Source organism: Xiphias gladius, chromosome 17 (assembly GCF_016859285.1).
Source record: "Xiphias gladius isolate SHS-SW01 ecotype Sanya breed wild chromosome 17, ASM1685928v1, whole genome shotgun sequence".
NCBI lineage: Eukaryota > Metazoa > Chordata > Actinopteri > Istiophoriformes > Xiphiidae > Xiphias > Xiphias gladius.
The window spans coordinates 6,816,752-6,837,906 of NC_053416.1; the positions used below are offsets into that span (position 1 = coordinate 6,816,752).

Here is a 21,155-nt window from a genome sequence, read left to right on the forward strand (position 1 = left end):
GTAGTTTTTAGCAAATGTTAGTCAAACAGGAGTAAACAGTGCATTTGTTGGGGACTATTTTCAGAAAAGGATGAATACACAATCACTGTGGTGAGTAGCGTGTTTCTGTTAATGAAGAAACATGTCATCCAGCGCAACTGTGTGGCTCATTAATGTGTTTTTATTGTTTTTTTGACAACCGTGAAGCTCCATGGCACAGAGGAATAAGATACATCAGGCTTTGGCTACACAGACGACACTTGTTCAAAAGATCGATTCATTGGTGGTTTTAGTCTTTTCATGGGATTTGTTGAGGCTAAGAAAAATACAGAATATCACCAGACTTGTCCTTTAAAAAAAAAAAATATATTATAGACAGATCTAGAAGAGACAGTACTCACATCTCCTGCTTCCCTGTGCGTCCACAGGGGATCTTTCCCTTCTTGTGAAGGAAGTAGAGAACACTGCCGAGGATGGCCAGCAGCAGCAGACACAGTATGATCACCACGATGATCACTCCACTGCCCTCAGCTACACAAACGCACACACACAGAGAGACCAAGACGGCGAGACAATCGCGTTAGTCTCAATCCATCTAGCAATACTACTCACCTTAGAGCTACTTGGACGGCAGTGGCGTTTAATGCTGATTTTGGCAGCTACAAACGACAGCGACAGCGCTGGCAAAGCCTTGGCCTGACCGTGTACCAGTTACACAAACTACAGAGATCGTGAACCCTGTCACAGTTTTCATCGTAGTGCAACAAAATTTATGTTCACAGCCTCGATACACAACAAATCACATATGTCTGAGCAGACAGCTTCTGGACAAAACTCTGAGGGGGAAGGCTGGATTCTTAGTATTTTTAAAAAAGGGGCACGCCACCGGTTTTTCACTAGCCTTGCGGAGAACTATTCAGCCTGTGAAAACAGTTGTATAATTTTTCTCTGGAGGAAATTTCTCAGGTCTCGGGGAAACGGCCCAAGTAACGCTCAGATTGGGCCTAAATGTAAAACAGGAAGCCTGTGTTACAAACTGGCGGCATGAAGTTTGAATGTTTATCATGCAGAAAGGGTCTGGTTGTATTATAGGACGTGGAGGATCCACTGTCCTTGTAACTTGGTCCGCACACTTTCCAACTTTTTTCTAACCTCTAGGGAATAGCAAAACTAACCTGCTGAAGTAACCTTTTTAAAATAAAGAAAGTGTCAGTTCTGCACCTTCAAACTTAAACTGCTTTGTTTCTGTTTCCTCATGCATAAGAAATATTTAGCCGAGGGTGAAATTATGTCTGTTACATTTCAGTGTCATTAAAGTGGCAGAGGATGCTGCATTGCAGCGGGACTGAAGAAAAGTGTTTGGTTGTTTTTTCTCAGCATATGTCGCCTTATGTCTTAATAATTGACCTTATTTAGATTACATCATCCATCCAGAACAAAAGAAGCGACCTCTTTAGAGTCTGCTGGTTAAGTTTTAGAAGCACAAGATTTCTAGATTTCTAAAGAAAAACAAAACACTTTTTCCAAACTACTGCAGTATGTTCACTCAGTTTGTCATTTCAATCTTTGTATGATATTCTTTTAAAGGACAGAGAATGTATCTGGTATAGTTCAGTTACTTTGCAGTGTCTTTAACATATTTTTAATTCATCGTTTTAATTCTAATTTCTACCATCACTAAAATATTCCAAAATATTCCTATAGTAACTCATGATAATTCTGTCATTTGTACCTCGTAGCTATCCAACTTTTATCTGCATATCATACACTTGTATGCGAACGTTTTTTTATGCAAATTGCTTATTTTGTTGATTTTGGAAGTGAAAAGAAGTAGATACAAGCCCTGCAGCAAATGGACATAAAATAGAAAAAAAATTAAACAGTAACTGTCGCATGTGCAACCGACTATATTCCCATGCTTCAACATATTGATGAGGACAACAAAAGATTTCATCCGAGGGATTTCATTCAGGAAATCTTGCAAATTTGTATCCGTAAGAATCGCTGCATATGCGAGTGAAATAATGCACTCCTCCTTTCGTAACTCCCTCTCCCGGTCCCTCAGCTCCAGCTGCCTCCTCAAGAAAGCTCAGCAAAGACTGCTCTTTCTGAGGCGGCTGAAGGGCTTCTGGGTGGGGGACTAGGTAAGACTGGTGAACGTCTGGGTTGTGTGGGGTGTCTCTGGGGTTGGCTCCACTAACCACCCAGCTCACGCCCTCTTCTCACTGCTGTCCTTGGGTGAACGCTACAGGAGTCTCAGTTCTCTTTTCCACAAGCCACCAGGGCAATAAACAGCAAGTGATTAACAATCAAAGCTGCTGGACTTATAAACTCCGCTGAACTCGTGCACAACTCGCATTTTGCACATTTTCAACATTGAAATTGCTCCTCATTACCTGCAAATTATTTCTTTTCTAGAACTGTTAAAATCATTTTTTTATTAGAAGACCAGACCAGACCCGAATTTATCATAGCACTAACCCCTGGGTAATGAAAGGAAATACATTATTTGGAAAAAAGAGACACGTTGACTCAAACCTTTCGGTCACTCGGGCTCCAATAAAACTCATTACTGGAAGGATGTTGAAATACAAGCTCACCATGTGGTAGGCAGTTCTCTTTGTGACTTATAAAGTGGAAAGAATCCATGTCAGGTGTGTGTGTAAAGTAACAAAAAAAAAACAAAAACAAAGATCTAACATCACTCTTGTGGAGCAGGGACAAATTATTTCCTAGCACAAACCACACTAAACCGAAGCTGGTGCCTGACTGGTCCTTCCAGTGCTGCAGCTGGGGGTAAAAGCTATTACGCAGCTACTACTGCGTAAAACAGTTCGAAGTCATTACTCAGTAACGTCCCATGGGTGACGTCTGCATCCAGAATTTTGATGAAATGTAGTGGAATCCAATTCTTCCCTCTATCTGTGCCGTGTTTTGTGTGTCACTGGGTGCCACACAGCCCCAAAGCAGAATATTTCCACCGTCATGCTTAAGACTGGACGAAGGGAGGGTTACTTAGCACTGACTTCTGCACATGCCACAATTATTGTTTAATTTGTTTCTATTATTAAACTCATTCACTAATTGAAGTTCATTAAAAGTACAATTGCATTAACATTGGAGAACATTTGGCTCATTTTTAATGTGGGTTTGCTGCAAGGGTCCTGTTTACATCTTTTGACTTCAAAAATCAACAAAACATGTCATTTACCCAGGGGTGCCCAAACTTCTGAACACAAGAGCACACTCACAGAGTCATGTTGGTGTAGTGACGCATCCTCCGAGAATTTATTTTGCCAATTCAGTCTATGCATCCCGTCCAAAGGTCCTCCAAATGCACGGGAAGAAATTTATTTGCCATCTGTTTGTAATAATACGCTACTTGATTCACGACACTCACGCAGGATCGCCACACCAAACACAGCAGTAACTAATGCTGCAAACAGGAGATTTCAACACAACCAAAGTGCAAACATAACTCTGGGCCACTACTGGCCTACTGTGTCAGTTCACTGCTGTTAATCAGGCGTTAGTGTTTCCAGACACCAGAAGAAGTGTGTCAGTGATGGCGATGATAGTATTTGTAGCAAATCAGTGGACTACTACTAGCACCAAAAAAAAAAAAAAAATTCAACAGTTATAGTGTCTCTGACAGAACGCTGTCATTGTCTGCTCTGATGCCAAATTTCATCATACCGCGTCAAGGCTGTATACTGACTTAATAAAAAGTTTCCCTAACTGACCCAACCCCTCCAAGGTGTGACTGTGCAGCTATAGTAGAGCCCCCCCCCAACATCCACCTCATCCACTGTCCAGCACCTGAAGTTAACTCTCCTGGTTAACCCTCCTAGCCAATGCAAGTTTTTTTTTTGTTGTGGTGAATATTCTGCTGAACATTAAAAAAAACAAACAAAAGCTAAACAAAAACACAACATCGGATGAAAAGAAAAACAGAGAAATCAAAAAAACAGTCATCTGATATCTACGCCAACCTAAAAAGTAAATTTTTCATCTGGAAGCTCATAATTAGTGTAGTAAGTTCTGGAGTAATTAACTTTTGTACGGCCAGGTGGCTCAAGAGGCAATTCGGCCATTGGTACAGTTGGGACCTCACTTTACGATCAGTTTTGAATTTTCACATCGGGAGACAGAGCCAGGACACAAAGACGTGGGCAGAGAGGTGGAGCAGCGACGAGAAACACGGCGCAATCACCATAGTTTTATCCCCAAATTTCGCTTCTCTTGGAAGTTCCACATACGATATATCCGTGTTCCCTTTTTCACAGCAGACATTTTGACTTGTCATAGTAGGAAAAGCACGGGTGCTACTGATAAAATTAAAGAGGGCTCTGTTCTATTCAAGTGTCCCAGTACGTCTGACAGCGTGACAGTGAGTCAGCGTGCACAGTACCAGGACCCTGAAACTGAAGCAGCCCTGTGGAATCCTGCCATCATTCATTTTATTATTTACAACTGTGTTTTTCCTGCTTAACAGGTCAAAATGTATCAAAACATGAAAAAAGCCCCCTAGTGTGACTTTAGACATTGTGGAATACAAAATAACAGTATCTGTCATTATTAATATTAAGATCACTGCGTCAAGCTAGCCTCTTGTTTTTTTTTAAAGACTTTATCTACAATGAAATGATACAAATGGGATTTCTGGACCAAACCTCACAAGATGATGATCCAAGATTTCTCCAGACTTGACAGAGCTGCTTTATGGCATGATTTATTTGTTTTTTTGCAGATCCTTAATGTAATAAAAGAAACTGTGTTTTCTGCCCAGACCTAAAGCTCATAACTCCCTCTGCCTGGACCGAATGTACAGTTAGAGTGAAACCTGCTGCTCCCACAGCTGACGCAGCGCTGGGCCCGGGGCCCCACTTTTATCATATTAGTTATATAAACATTCAGTCGTATAAATTTACCATTTACCAAAATTATTTTTAGCCTTCACCTACACGCTGAATTATCCAGATCAGCCCACTGAAAACTGAGAAAGAGGCTAAGACAGAGCTGTTCATTTTATGGTTCTCAGTGGCAATAAAGCAGTGATGTAATTCATTATTAAAGTAGATCTTCCACTTCTTGTTAGGTGTGTGTAGGAACCCGCTTCGCTGAGGGACCGTAAAAGTGTTTTTAGTCCAGTCAAAATGACTGTGTGACTCCTAAAAGAGATTCTCAGATAAATACAGCCCCAAATAGCCTCAGTGAATAATTAGGGAAGCAACCAAATATTTATTTCTTGGGAGAAACGCAGCACTCTACTCTAGACGTACTTTACATTGTTTGTTTTTTCTTGTCTTTTTTTTTTTTACGGGTGCCCACTGTATTCCCCACAGGCGAGTTAAGATTTTATTGGTATTAAGAGACTGCTCAGATAAGGTCAGAAAATTGGCTCAGAATAATGCCCCTCTCTATACCTAACAGTAACTTTTCCTATTATTTAAAAAATCTGTAACAGTCTGGAAAAGTCAGTAAAGCTGAGACAGTTTGTTTTTACTGTTTTGTAACGTAGTTTTGTTTGTTTAAAAAAGTGGGATATAATGTATAATGTATTTTTTTTAAACCACTGTAGAGCATTTGGTCCAAGTATCATAATAAATGTTCGCATGCTTGAATTTGCTGATGTTTCGATTTTTCACTCTATATCAAACAGAATATTTAATATGCCCACGGGCCATCCCAAAGATCTGCCAGCAAACCAAAGACAGTCCCGTTATGGAGTCTCCGCATGAAAATCATAAATAATGTATGTAGTCCTGCCACCCCTTCATTGTCACAGACAGAACTTCAGTCTAAAGCTTGAACACTGAGACAGAAGAAACCTTGCGAGCGGGAGAGAGGCAGTTTTTAACATGAAGAGACGTTCGGGCGACAAGCTTACCGGGAGAGTAGGGAGCAGTTGTGGTGACCCTGGGAACTGTGAACAAGTAGAACAACACTTAAGACTGGGCAGCTGTCCATGTCCACCAACATCACCCCAATGTAAACACACACACGTCTCATATTTAATTTGATCCCGGGTGCTTCAGTAATTACACACAATCCCACAATCCTCTGGAGGTGAGAGGGAAAACAGAGCTGGCTTTATCTGTTAAAGTGACAGCTTTTGGTCGCTCGGACACAGGTGACTTTTACTTAAATGTTCGTTGTGGCTTAATTAATGACCTGACAGTGCTCTTGCGACATTTGGCACTTGGTCCACAGAGGGAGCAGTGGCAGTGCTGGAAGCTGGAGAGTAACATGAAGTAATATGTAGTAAGTATTGTGAAGGAAGAAGAGCCATTAAGTTTGGACTCTCGTAATTCCTACTTGCTCACATGTTTGCAAAACATTTTTGCTGGATATTCATTATTTCAACTAGCTGGCATGGATGGAAATTAAAAAACCATGAAGGGAGAGTTGCTCTTTGGGTGTGGTTACTGTAGTTGAAAAAAAAATTTTTTTTTTCTCTTTTTCCCCACAACATGATCAACAACTCAAAACTGGTTCATTCACAGCGTTTACTGGTTTAATAAACAGATCACATCGTCTTTGTCCATAAGAGACAATAACCGAGTGATTCATTTATGGACAGTGCTCTTAGGAAGGCGAACCAGACGGGCATTTAATCTCTTTCCGTGTGCATGCAACCTTGTGCCGCTGCGGCCATTATGTCAATTTGACGGCATTCGATTCAGACACGTTGCAAGTGTTACAGAAATGTTAACAGATGCGACGTAGTAAGATCGCCCTCGTGACTTTTACGGAACAGTGACTTGTGGGCACTTAGTCAGACATGAGACCGACATGTAAAATTGCATCATGTCAAGAGATTATAAAATAGGCGGTAGATTTCCCTACCAAATTAATGATGAAATTCACAAGAAATGTTACCAGGGGACTCACTGAGGAGCGGGGGTGAGCATCCCCTTGCGCTCGACTGTCTTTAGGCGACTAAGAATACTCTTTGTTCCTCCATATTATTTTCCAACTAAAACACCGTTTTTTTTACACGTAAACCAGGTGCCAAGTGTCAGGAGAGCACTGTAGTTCTTTCCAAAACTATTCTATCACGTCTGAAGGTGTAAGATGGTCTAAAAGTTGAAAAACCCAGGTATGGTCCCTTCAGATAATGAAGGAATTTTTGTTTAAATGTAAATGTTAGATTGACGATGATGATTTCCCCTCTAAAGGCACATTTAAGAATATTAAAAAAACATATGGTTAATGATCATTTCAAAATCCAAATTGGTTCCCTCCACTCATCAACTCATACGGTGAAAAGTGAGAGACAAGCTCTTACTGGCTTTGATGCTGAAGGCCTTGACTTCAGTGCCCATGTCATTGGAAGCGTTGCAGTGAGCGCTGATGTCCGAGGTGACTTTGACTGACACCACACTGTGAGTCATGTGCTCGTTCGCCTTGCTCACCACCTCGTGCCAGTTCTGCGGAGAGACACACACACAAGCACGCCTTGTTGATGAGGATACACCATCAGCATTTCTGTCTCTACAGGACTGGACATCGCCTGCTATTGGCCAAATGAAGCTCATGGGACGAGGCATGCTCCCAAAAATACTGCTGGTCTATAATCTCTTGTTTGGTTGAGGAGGCACCTCGTTTGCCAAGCTGCAAATTAACACTATACGGTAATTTATGTAAAGCATTTTACTTTTTAACCACTTTTGCCAAGAGATATGTCCAGGACACCATGTTGAAACAGTTACCTTTTGAAAATAGTAATCAAAATAAATGATATAAGGTTATGATCTAGTGTAGTTCGGTTTGAACAGATGGCTAAATGTTTTTTCACCTGCAAATCACAAAAACCACACTTGCAGGGCTGTGCTGGTACCAGCTGCTCCAACAAAAACTTACACGCACTCGCACACACTCTCATGCGCACACAAAATTTAAAAAAAGAAAAAAAAAAAGGCAGACCAGGAACCACTAGGGCCAGACTGGTCTGAATACACAGGGCTGATCCCGTGTATTCAGCTGGTCCCGCCAGAGTCTACCAGCAGATCTACCGCTAACTAGGCCTGTGTATCTTTCCGGGCCGAAATTAACTGAAAATTGCACTCGTACTGTTTCATTTGTTTGGAATCTTTACAAAATTGTGTATCTCATTTTACTACAGTGCAAATGATCACGCATGTTTGTTCATTTAAAATTATACCACTCTGGAGTCCACCTTCATGTTTCCAATTTTCTTTGGATTCATGTTTGTCATCGTCGATCAACACGTGCTTGGTGTCCGTTTTTAAGCACAAACTCAGCTATAAGTCTGACTTATCATTTTGTCAATTTAACAAAGCATAAAGCTGTCAGGAATCCAAAACACAAGAAAAATGACACAGGTGGCCCATAAAAATTTACACGTCTTTGGTGATAATCACAGAATATATTATCATAGAACAGTTCAATGTTGTAAAAAAAAAAAAAAAAAAAAAAAAATAGCTTCACGATAAAATGTAAGAAATGAAACCATGATAATAATTGATCACCTGTGTTTTCATGGACAGTGTAAAGCATTTGGTTTGACTCTACCACCGCAGTAATGGCAGGACTTTAATTGAAAATGTTGCTCCCAGCATGGTAGCAAAGGGACAACTGGTAGCATTACTACAAACAAAACTAGGGTCTACTGTGCGTGAACGTTGCATGATGAATCATTGCACTGCATCTCCTGCTCTAATCCGTAACCACCTGTCGTGAAGTAAGTTGGTGCTGAGAGTTAGATCAGATACCTGGCTGCCGACGATGTTCCAGGAGATGCTGGGCAGCGGATGGCCCTGAGCCTCACAGCTCAGGTTCACCATCCTGCCTGTTGCTTCCTCCAGCAGCACCTCCTGATCCACTCCCACCAACTGGGGACCGCCTAGACACACACATACACAGTATTCAGTGTGCATAACGTTATTTCTCAAATTGTGTTTGCAAACATCGTTCATCATATTTTAGCGACGGGCCTTTTTTTCTGATGCGCTCCTGTTTTAATTAGCTGTTAACAAAAACTCAACACTACCTCCATATTTACTTGTCACCTTGATAAATTCGGGACAATGTACATTTCCACGGCGCTAACTCCATCAGTACAACAGCAGAGTCGTGTCATACTCACCACTCTGCTGCTGTGAGTTTTAACAGAAATACTGCTCTCGCTCATGAACTCCAGTCAGTTCTACTTTCGTTTGATGTTGAGCTACTGTCAATGGAACTCAACACTTCCTACACAGATGTTGCACATTTCAAAGCCCTCCAGCGGCATGAAATGGCACAACCCACCTCTTTCCTGGTGGGTTTTCAACGTGAGAAAAAGAAGAGGAAGGCCACATAGCCTTATTACCCCAATGCAATCCGTTCCTTACTTCAAGTTCTAAAAATTGACACTTCCTTCTTCAGAATAATAAAGTCCTACAGTTACCCACTGACATTTATAGTAACTCGCACAGGTGTTTCAAATCAGAGCTCTCGGGGTTATCAACTTGGGGGAAACAGAAATAGAATCGCTATAAAGGCCATTCATGACCAAAAGAGTCATAAAACTAAAACATGTCCACATATCTACAGACCAGAAAACATAAAATAGAGAAAATAAAACAGAAGGACATTTGAACGCTCACGTAGAAAATACAAAACACAGAAATACCTAATGACAGAAATGTAATTGTGGCCCTAGCTATGTGTTTAATGTAGAGACGTCTTGAAGATGTCTACTATTTGGAAGCTTCTTTTGGCATCACAAGTACAGAAAAGTTGGTGAGTTGATGAAGGGGATGACTGACCTTGGACGATGATGTGAACGGAGCCACTTGTGTGCAGGGCAGGCAGGGAAGGCACAGTCACCTCACATATGTACTCTCCTGTTGTGTCATAAGTGGCGTCCTGCAGGTGCAATGTGTTCCCCTTACCCACCTGCCTTCCATCCTACACACACACACACACACACACATACAACGAGTGAATGAAAACAGGTGTCGTTGGCGAGTGAGGTCAGTGGACCTGTATCAGTTAGGTGTGTGGCTATAAGGATCCACCACTTTGATGAAATTATGAACAGACATTCAAGGCCCCCAGAGGATTTATTGTAATAACTTAGGTGATCCCCTGATTTTTCATTAAGTCAATATTTAAATTTGTCCAATACTTTATATTTATGTCCAAATAAGTGCAAAACTAATGACTTTACCATCAGCCTCAGTAGGACTTTGTGTAATTACTAATTATCAAATGTTAGCATGCTAACACGCCTAACTAAGACAGTGAACATGGTAAACATTTCAACTGCTAAACATCAATAAACATGCTAGAATTGCCACTGTTGGCATGTTAGCATGCTAACATTGAGCATTTAGCTCAAAGGACCGCCGTGTCTAAGTTTAACCTCACAGAGTTTCGTTAACAAGAGTGCCCTGAAGGCCCGTAGTGATTCTGAATTACAGACATGTATTTTGTACTGTGCTCTATATTGAAAAGGGGCACTGCACTGAAATGTGTTGGTATGAAAATGGATGATATTATAAATAACTGATGGAACATTTCTGAGCTTTCAGCTAGACTAAACATTTTTTTTATCCTTTTACCGCATGCTCCTTGCAAGATTTTAAAGCTGATCTAGTCTGTGCTGAAGTGTAACGTGTACGTACCTTGTACCAGACAGTGGATGTTTTCAGGGAGGACAGAGCGTTGCAGGTCGCGGTCAGATCCTCTCCCTTGAGCATGACCTCTGAGTCTTTGGGTACCACCACGGCCGGGTCCAAATCTGAAGGCAACAATCACCGACAAAACGAGACACAACGAAGACAGCGTTACAAGGTCGGGTGGAATCAATTCAAAGGTCAAAGGAATAGTTTGCGTTTGCCTTCTTTCTGAGACTGAGATGAGATGATCAATATCAATCTCATGTCAGTGCATTAAGTATGGAGCTGGGGACATTTTCAACACAGCTTTGCATAATGACTGGAAGCCGGGGGAAACAGCTAGCCTGGCTCTGTCAAGTGACAAAAATTGCCCACAGACACCTCTAAAGCTTATTAAATTACATTTTGTATCTCCTTTGTTGTTAATGTCTCCAGGCCTGTTTCAAATATATGTTATATTAAACATATATGTGTTTGCACATATTTTTCTGTATGTGTGATTGTTCCTCACAGTGCACAGTGAGCTGCACTTGTCCTTTGACCTCAGTGTTTCCGTCGGTGTCCAGAGGGTGACATTGGTAGATGCCGCTGTCTTTCCGTGACACTGGCGACAGGAACAACACATCACCGCTGCTCTCCAGGTCAACATCCAGCTCCTGCAACAAATACTCTGTTGTTAACCCGATTCCATGCCGCGATCATGTGAAAGTAAATGAAGAGTAACTAAGGAAGTGAGGTGAGTTCGAAGACATACTGTATTTCCAAGGGAAATGGAAATTAGTTCCTGATTTGTCACACAGCTTAGTCCTACGGGGAGGCAGTAGCAGACTTTAGCATTACATCGAAAAGGTGACTGAGCTCCTCGAGTTTCATTTTGGTGGAAAGAGAGTTTGTGGGTGAAAAACAGCTTATGAATCAAACCCACCCACTTGTGCATCATGTAATCTCTGGAGTCCGCTTAGAGAGTGATCAAAGACAGGGTGAAAATACTGCTTTGGTTGCCAGTTTAAAAACATAGTTTTACCAAATGATGCATGAATTCATCACTTTCAACTCTTCAAATAAAAAGCTGATGACATCTATAACTTGTGAAACGGTCTTCTATTCCTAGTTTCGGCCATCACGGTAACATTTGCTAACCAGTTTCACAGCTGAGATCTGTGGAAACAGCTACAAAGGCAGCCACAATTTACATGAAATCCCTTAGGGCAAGGAACCACAAGTGGTCACACTCTGGGAAAGAATTTAAACAAATCCTTAACCCTACAAATATTTAACAAATATTTAACTCTAATATAAACTCGTGTACTTTAATGTAAAAATGAAGCACACAAGATGTCTGTTAATATTGTTGATTGCACTGTAAAAGTGTAGGTTTCTACAACTATGGTGAGCATGTTAGGATAAAACTGAGCCACAAAGAAGATTTCAGACATCTTGTGGGCATAAACGACAGACAGTTTGATGATAACTTTTGACTGGTCCATCTTTTTCACCGCCCCTTAGCCCAGAGTGAAATATCTTGACAGTCACAGGATGGATTGCCATAAAACTGGCTATAGTCATGCATCACGTCAAGATGAACTGTAATGACCTCCGATAGCCTGATACTGGTGGATTACCATGACAGTGGAGGATGTACCCTCTTGTACCACTCTCAGGTTAATTAACGAAGCAAATCTCTGAACACTTTCACACCCACGGGAGGATAAACTTAGTAGTGATAGTATTTGATTTTTTCAAGAATAAAATACCATAATCTGGTCAACTGAGAATCTTCACAATCTTATTGAGTAATGCGGAAACAAACTTTACATTTTTTGCCCCACTAAGGACGCCTGCCCCCAATAAAGGGCTGGAAAGTGGCTCCGCAAAATTCACTGACGCAGGGCTGGTTGCTGGTTGGTAGCTCGCGAGCTTCTTTCTGTTTTCTCTGTACTGGACCCTTTATATTGTCCATCATTTGATTCAATAAAGAGTTACTGGAGGGAGTAAAAAAACTCTCAGAGCTAGCACCCTGTCGTTAGCTGTCATTTTGCAAAATAGTTAGCTCTGTCGCTAAAGGGACAATAAGTTCACACAGTTTATTCAAAACGTGAATTCATACCGTCAACTTCTGTGTCATAACTGCATGTCATTCCCCTTTTGTGGAGCAGTCTGTGCTCTGACAGGAGAGGTTAAATAGATGTGGATGGTGCAAAACATCTTCCTCCACAGGTCAGCACAGACAAGACAGCTTGCTGGGCAACAGCGCAAACGCCCATGTACAAGTACAATAAGGTTGAATTAGAAGCAAAAAGGGCCAGTAAGGATCTTATAAACAGCAAAATCGTCTCTCCCTTTTCATCCAGACAACAACTGTGTTTTCTGGTGTGTAATGAGCCTCACAGACTTACAGTCTTGACAGACATTTTGTCTGGTTAAACCATTGTTTAGCAGAGTAATTGTGTCTCCAGATCATAGCAGTAATTCTGTGAGTGAGTAAGATGTTGATAGCCAAAGGCATTAAAATAAGACCAAAGTTGTAAAAAATAGAAAAAGAACAGACACACTTTGTTTTCATTATTTTTGACCGCAAAAGTTATGGTTTCAACTCCCAAGTAATGGCTACAAACACCCCAACCCAAATGTCCGTGACTGCCCAGTTAGGAAAAGTTAAAATGGCAGTCAGCTGAGTTTTTGTATTGTCCCACACACACAATGGATGTGTGTCTGACATGGGAATGAGCCCTACCCATGAGCCCTGTCAGTAAGGTCTCCGGTCTTAGACCCCAGCCTAGATCTGCAGGGTCAGAGCTGACAGAGCCTTCACAGACCTTGCACACTCATGTCTACATGGGGCCCCGTGAGCTCTGCATATCAAAAACATTCCCAACATGTCTCCTGTGTGTCACCCATTCTGTCTTGGGGACTTTTAGGGTAAGAAAAGGCCTCCCATTCTTACTTGTTCTCTGCTGAAAATGAAGGGCGGCGGGGGGTTGCCATCACCCTGGCAACGCAGCTCCACAGTATCCCCCTCTTTGACCAAACCCTGGGGCGACTCCTTCCACAGCTCCACCATGGTGGTGGGATCTAAACACACACACACACACACACACACACACACACACACACACACACACACACACACACACACACACACAGACGCACACACGCACACACACACAATCAAATTAAGCAGGCATATTTAGCGAGCTGCTGAAGTCACTATACAAGGCCATTTCCACAGCCCTGACAGCACAGACTGTGTTTGGCTCTGCCTGCCACGGTATCCCTACAAAACTGTTTCAAAAACCGGACCAACAGAGGAAAGAGGAAATAAATGTGGCTCTAAAAATGCTTTCGGATGATGGTAATGTAAAATTATATCTCATTACTGACTATTACAAAGTGATTTAGCATTTGCATTTCCTTAAAGTTGGGGTATTTAGAAGAGACAGAAAAGAAATGCAAGCAGCAACGGTGGGGATACCCTGACATTTAGCCCATATTATCGGTCAAGATCCAAAAATGCTGAATCTTCCAACTGACATCATCAGGGTTATTTTTTCTTTTCTGACTTTTTCACGACTGATTGAACTTCATGAGTAAAATTGGTGGAATTCTCCTTTAAATGACAAGGTTTCGTTAACCTAATTAGTTAAGGACAAAGAGAGTAATATTTTTGAAAGAAACGGTATTGTAGAGATGTAGATGAGTCCTGGGGAACCAGGAAGTGACATTTTTTCTCAAAAACTAGCCTCCAGTTGAACGGCAACAAATTAGCAGAATTGGACAAAAAACAACTTGCACTGCCGGCTAAATAAACTTAACCTTGAACCTCTACCCAGCGATGTGTTTTACAGAGACATTAAAAAGTTATCACTAGCACTGTCAATGATGCCTTGGTTGTATCGTTCCTGATCTGGCTTATGAATATTCCAATAACAGCGTGCGAGTTTGACCAATGCATTAGCATCTGTTACAGCTAACTGAAGAAACAAATGCAGCAGCAGTCACGCCTCCAGTAAGTTGGCCAAAAAATATGCAATAAAAGACAGAGGACAGGGTTCAATACAAATCAATAGTCTCTACACAACACGTGTTACAATGATACCATATACACAGGAAAATTAAAAAAAGAAATTCACAACCGCAAGTATAAAGCCATAAATGTTATTCAGATAAAAATAGGATAAAGTTCAATAGTCACTATAAATGATCTTATATTGAGAGACAGAAAAATATGACTTATTAAAGGATTGTTTTAAAATATTACAATGCCATTGCAAATTAGATAGTGTTTATCAAATAGGAATACTATAGAAATACACAAATTACTAAGAGTACGATGTTAAGCCTGCAGGTTTCAAATGGTGAATAGAATTACATTTTTTAATACATTCCTTGGAAGAATCAGAAATATTTACAATGATTTTCATGTTTCATTTTCATTTCTTATGCATGAAGATGTGGACTTAGGTAAACAGACAACTTTAGAAACAAAACTCTGTAAAGCACCTATCAGCTATTTTCCAAGTGAATGACAAATGATTCCCTATTTTTCAGATTATGTTGGCCACGGTGGTTCCCTTCAGACTTCACTGTCAAAAAGCAGGTTGCTCAAGCAAGCATGATTTGATCTGTTTTGTCAGAGGACTGGTGAAAGAAAAATGTTTTGTAAAAATTCAAAGTGGCAGAAGATATGTTTGTCTTAAACCAAGGAGTCCACAGAATTTTGCTTCCCTTGCCCCTTAAACCTTTACCTAAAAAGCAAGCAGAAAACTGAGAAGCACAATAAAGAAAAGAAAGCAAAATTAGTTTTTAACTTGAACTTTATGTGACCCACTTGGCCTCACAGCAGAGGAAAAGGTGAACTGAACAAACTGAGGCAGGAATTCCCAAAGATGGGAGAGCTTTGGAGCTTTACCTACATTCTGGGACAATTATTGCCAATGATGGATGTGATACAAACATCAAATATTGTCAATGGTTTAAATCGCTCCATCAGCTGGGCCTATGTGACAGTAGTATAAAAAGGCTCAGCACTAACTCACAGTGAACAGTGATGTTGATGCTGTTGGACTCGACTGTCCTGATGGCTCCCGGGACAAAGAAGCTGACCTCACAGGAGAAATAGGCATCCTTGTCCTCCTTGACCACCTTGTACTCCAGTGTGCTCTGGACAGTGTAGAAGCCCCTGGACTCCCAGGTCACCAGGATCAACACGTTTACATCTGGAGTATGGACAAGACAATACAGATAAGTAGCAATGGACCACAGTCAATACTGATACCAGATTTAAATCAGTTTTCGAATCAGAGGTCACATAAGCAGGTGTTTGACTTTCACAGAACTGTATTCATGTAATCAGGTGACCGCCCTGGAAAGTGCACATTGTATTCTCATGTTCACAAACCTGGCTAGTACCAAAGTGATGACAGTGAAAAGGCTACGACTCATGTCATGCTAGAGGCTCTGTGAGGCTTTACTTAGACACTGCAGCACTTTGAGCTAAGTGATAACATCAGTATGCTAACATACTTACAATAAAAACATGTTTAGTAGGTAATATATACCACAGCTGCCATTTTAGGTTAGCAGGTTAGCTTGCTAACATTTACTACTTAGCACTAAACACAAGTAAAGCTGAAGCTGATTGTTTTGAAGGTGTTTGGTCATGAACCCAAATGTTGGACAAATTCAAAAATTTAACACAAAAGGTATTAAAATTAATCCTGTGGGAAACATGGATAACTGTACCAAATTTCATGGTAATCTATAAAATATTTGTCGAGATATTTCAAAAGAGGTGAACCAACTGACGAACCAATATTGATATCTCTAGAGCCAAGCCGCTAGTGTGGCTAAACACAGTTCCCAGTTTTCAGTGGACAGGGCATTTCTTTGCTACAGTTTCTGAAATGCTTTTGGATTTTGAGGTTTTGGTTTGTGTAGAAAAGATTTCCCTGCTCCAGTGCTCTATGTATCAGTGTGCTGAGACTTCTAATGAAATGGGGCAAAGTTACGGCCCAGATTTAAACAAAGGGAAAGACAAGGTTGTTACATGGGCAGGCCCTGTGAGACAGACACAGTGACCCATCCACTTTTTGTACTTACGTCCTGGTGCAGACGTCAGTGGCATGCTGTTTCTGTACCAGGTGATGTTGGGTTTAGGGAAGCCGTTCTGAGCCTCACATGATGCAACCTGGATGGAGAGTCACATTGACAAATCTTCAGCAGGACATGGGAAACACAAATACTGACAAACAGAGATTTCAGTAACTACCTGATGTATACAACAGATTTTTTTTTAACATGGTACTCCTGAAGATAATTGTACTGGTTGATCTTGGCATCCTAAGACTAAGTAGACCCACCTTAGATGGCCCCTCTTTGGTCACAGATATTCCAGTAAGAACGCCCTCGATCACTGGAGCCTCTGGAGGAGCTGAATCAGGAAAATAATCACTTCAGCATCATTAAAACAAAAAGAAGTCTTAATGGCATTCTTGAGACTTTACTTGGACTTCCTTACCAAACACTCTGAGGTGGGTCTTGCCCTCGGCATTCCCGGCAGCCAGTCCATTAACCTGGCAGAAGAATTCCCTCTCATCGGAGAGCTGGACGTCCTGGATGGTGAGTCGAGTTCCCTGCTGAGCTGAAGTCACCTGGATGCGACCGCTGTAGTCTGTGTTGCTGTCCACCATCTGCTGACTGTCATCACTATAGAAGATTCGCATCCTTGAGCTGTTACCGACAGCTCTCTGCAGGAGGACACGCAGTCAGGACACACTTCACCTTACATCTGAGATATGCAGTATTTTAGGGTTAAATCAGTGGAAACATTGGTTCATATATTTGGTTGATACTGGCCAGTTTTGCTTTATGGGTATGATGGGTAAAATATGTGTCCAGCTGGCATAAATAAGGATCTTGATTTGAATTCCTTTTTTATGATGGAATAACATGCCCTGTTTTCTATACCTACATGTAATTGGTCCTTGTACAGGTAGAGCTGATACTGCATGTGAGCATGCATGTTGTGTAGTGTGTAATTTTACAAGATTGACTGTAACTTTGCAAGCAGGGGATTCATGAAAATCATCCTTAAGAAATTGCCCTGTGGCCGGCGTTTACCCTCTTTTTCAATCTTTTTTGTCGATTCTTATTCATTTGTGTAGTATTAGTTTCTGTGGCCAATGATACAGAAATTTTTTTTTAAAAAGTCTGGTGCTTCAACTAGAAACTGAGCTGGGGTTGATGATTCAAATTGCTGACTCTAGGAGGGCAGCCCTACCAAATACATGAGCAGTTGGATTGTTCCAGACAGTGTCAGTTTTTCACAGTGGGTCCAGCAGTACTCACCACAAACCACTGGATCATGACAAAGCTGGGCTCGTTGTTGGTTTCAGTGAAGCTGTACTGGCACGGGATCTGAGCTGAGTCACCCAGGTACACCTCAACGCTCTCATGCATAGACAGCCTCACCTTGGCCCAAGCTGAAAAAGACACAGACATGCACAATAATCAACTCCATGCTTTTGTTTTCTGACTTCCCAGGCAAACCTGGAGCCGCCGGCCATGTTAGTAGAAAATAGAAGAAAAGGCTTCTTGTCCACATGGCATAATTTTCATCCCCTTCTGCCTGGCTGACTGTAACCACAAAACCACATCTTGGCCAGAAAATCAGTTCCCTAGGCATCATCAGGGGAATGCAGGCAGGGGAAGGCTAGCCAGTTTGACACTGGGCTGTTGATTCAGACAGCCAAGAGCTTTCTTTGCCATGTTGGACTTGGCTGCTGTTATAGAAAGGCCAGCTCACGCAGCGACAAAAGAAAACAGGATGGCACAAGAAAGTCTATTTTCTCTGTTTAATCTGGTTAGGAGGGGTTATGCAAGATGGTCAAGGATACTCCCCCTGCAGTCCTCTCCACCTTACACTGTCAGGTGTCACTGTGTGATGTTCAGTGAATTTAATGTGTTGTGTGCTGTTATTAACTATTTTAGTGCAGCCTCTTTTCCTTAACTCAGATACTTCCGGTACTCTTGCCATTTGATTTCCCACATTTGTCTGCCTGACTTTTGTTCTCTATCACTGACTTCTTCCAGTATGATTGCTGAGTATCTCTGCAAACCTACTCTTCTTGAAAAAGGTCAGTGTCCTTTGATTCAGGACTATCACCATCAGGGCCTGTTGTATGAAGTTGTGGCTCCACAGGGAGCTGCATGAACTCTCTTAAATTTCAAGTGTGATGTGAGCAAACCCCCGTTGGGGCCGATGACTAGAAGTTGGAAGATGAAAAATGCGTGTGTGGACTTAGAAAGAAGTGATCTTATCAGACCTCTGTAGCTCTCTCCTTAGCTCAAGTCTACATTAGCTGATGCTAGTATAACATTCCCAAATCTCTGACCAAACTGAAGGTGGCCGGGTTGCATTATGGGAATGTACGCACAAGTTTTTGGCAAAGAGGAAGAATGCACTGAAATAAAAAGATAATATCTCTGTTTCTGTTGCATAAATTCTGATCCTTCTTTTAACTGTCCATTGTGAGTCCGACAGTTTTTCAGAGGTGTAATGCGACACAGATGGATCTCTCTTTTACAGTACTTAAGTAAATGTACTTACTTACTTTCCACCACTGAAAACTACAGAATGCAGAACACGATGCAAAGTACAATAGGAAAACGTTAAAAAGAAAACTGTGAAGCAAGCTTTATTGTCTAAAGGCAGAGGCATGCATGGAATTTTTTTTAAGGGTACTGTGTTTGCTGTTGTTAGTATAAGCCAAATATTAGGGGCACTGTGCATCTCTATTATGTAGGAAAATATACATTTAGTATTGTCAAATACCCAGGGGCAAAGAAAAAAAACAAAACACCACACCAAACCAAACCTAGGGATATTCCAGCTTTTGTTTTTGACTACTTAATAGTTTTCAAAAATAAAGGAAAAACAATTAACTGGACCCCAGTGTCCTCACATGTGTTTTCAGCGTTTGTTGAAACAGACCAAGCATGAAAAGAGCTTTAAGAGTCCAGTTGCCACCCTGCTGCCCCCATTCAGCCGGCTGCCCCCCCCAGCACCAATCATTTTCACAACTCATTTTTTTCTGTCTGCCCCTCCCTCCTCCTCTGTGCCAATGCTCAGCCAACCATTCCTTTTAAGACAACCGGCGCGCCATTGTTCCCCCACCTGGACCGGATCCCCCCTCACACACATCCATACACCCCACCCACCAGTCAGCCAAAAGATGCTATTTCATTCCCAAAGCAGAGTTTAAGAACAGTTCATTATGTACTGAGGTTGTTGTTTACTGTGACAAAGATGATGTGAGACGGTTTTGAGACAAGAAGCAGATTATGGAGACTGGAGAGCAAAATATGTCACAGAAGTCAGTGCAAAAAATGTTGTGTCTCTTTGGGGCCGTGCTGCTAACTTTTTCAGCTAATCCGATTAGCACTGGGGGGCTGCTGGGGATTTGGCTTGCAAAGCCAACCTGGGACCGGTCTTATCTGTTCCTGTTGTGACTTTATGCTGCATGAACTAAAGCACAAACACACATGACCCATGATCTATGGACCCTGACAACCAAAACTGCTGCTTGTGGGTGTGTATGTGCATACATTTGTGGCTGTCTGCTGTCTGTGTCTGGATGATACAGAGCTAATTCATTCAGAAAAAAAAAAAAAAAACACACACACACACACACACACACACACACACACACACACACACCACTCCAGAATATTTGAATGTGTTGACAGGATCAGGCCTGTGACTGGACAAGACCCAAAATGACTGGCCTGTCAGAGGGGTGAACAACAGAAGGGTAAGGGGAGAGACTTTCCTAGCTCAACAACAACACAATTACTTAAAAATGGCAGAATAACTTCTCCACTAGATGTAAATTTCTAATGTAAACTAATGTCAATAAAATGTGTTGCTGCTCACTCTGGTGGCACAGAAAAGCTTTGCCTCTACGTTTCCGAACAGTAAAACAACCTGGTGTCACAAACACATTCTTGGGAATGATGTTATTTGTTTAGAGCAATTACTGTTGAATTGATTTGGCAATGATCTGGTCTGTTATGTAGCACTTTTAACCCCTCTTAAACATTTACAGAAGGCTGAGCATATTAGAGGGGATAACGGGAGAATTAAGAGAACAAAGAGAGAAGACAAATATGTTTTTTTTTTGTTTTTTTTTGTCCTTCCATTTAGGGCAAATACTGACAGACTCACACAATACTTTCACAATACGGATCAGAAAAACAACAGACGTAATGAAGGGGCTACTTCCAGGACAGTCTCTGCATACAGTAGCTCATTATGTGCCTACCACACAGACAATAGCCTCAGACGCTAATTTAAGTGGTCACCATTATTGGCTTCCCCATTCAATTAAGGCTGTCAGCTTAGGCCTCTGGTGGCCCTGCCAATGATAAGAGTCCAAATCACCTCTGACACAACAAACCAGCCTGGTCTACTCACCCTAATCCCTCACATGTGTGGTGAACCATAAAATAAGACTGAACGCTTCTGAGCACATGAAAACGTCCGGT

General features: G+C 41.5%; 1 protein-coding gene across 2 annotated transcripts in view; it reads right to left on the reverse strand.

Annotated features, from left to right (window-relative positions):
* Positions 1-21,155, reverse strand: part of mcama (melanoma cell adhesion molecule a) — an 80,285-nt gene that overhangs the window by 3,018 nt on the left and 56,112 nt on the right. For both annotated transcript variants that reach the window (XM_040149975.1, XM_040149976.1), the window contains 13 exons: positions 17,958-18,091; positions 17,128-17,356; positions 16,970-17,040; positions 16,710-16,797; positions 15,647-15,826; positions 13,555-13,682; positions 11,122-11,266; positions 10,617-10,732; positions 9,756-9,897; positions 8,718-8,848; positions 7,271-7,412; positions 5,870-5,905; positions 381-510 (listed from right to left, as the gene is read on the reverse strand). In XM_040149975.1, coding sequence (XP_040005909.1) covers positions 381-510; positions 5,870-5,905; positions 7,271-7,412; positions 8,718-8,848; positions 9,756-9,897; positions 10,617-10,732; positions 11,122-11,266; positions 13,555-13,682; positions 15,647-15,826; positions 16,710-16,797; positions 16,970-17,040; positions 17,128-17,356; positions 17,958-18,091 — 1,672 coding nt within the window. The remainder of the gene's footprint in view (positions 1-380; positions 511-5,869; positions 5,906-7,270; positions 7,413-8,717; positions 8,849-9,755; positions 9,898-10,616; positions 10,733-11,121; positions 11,267-13,554; positions 13,683-15,646; positions 15,827-16,709; positions 16,798-16,969; positions 17,041-17,127; positions 17,357-17,957; positions 18,092-21,155) is intronic.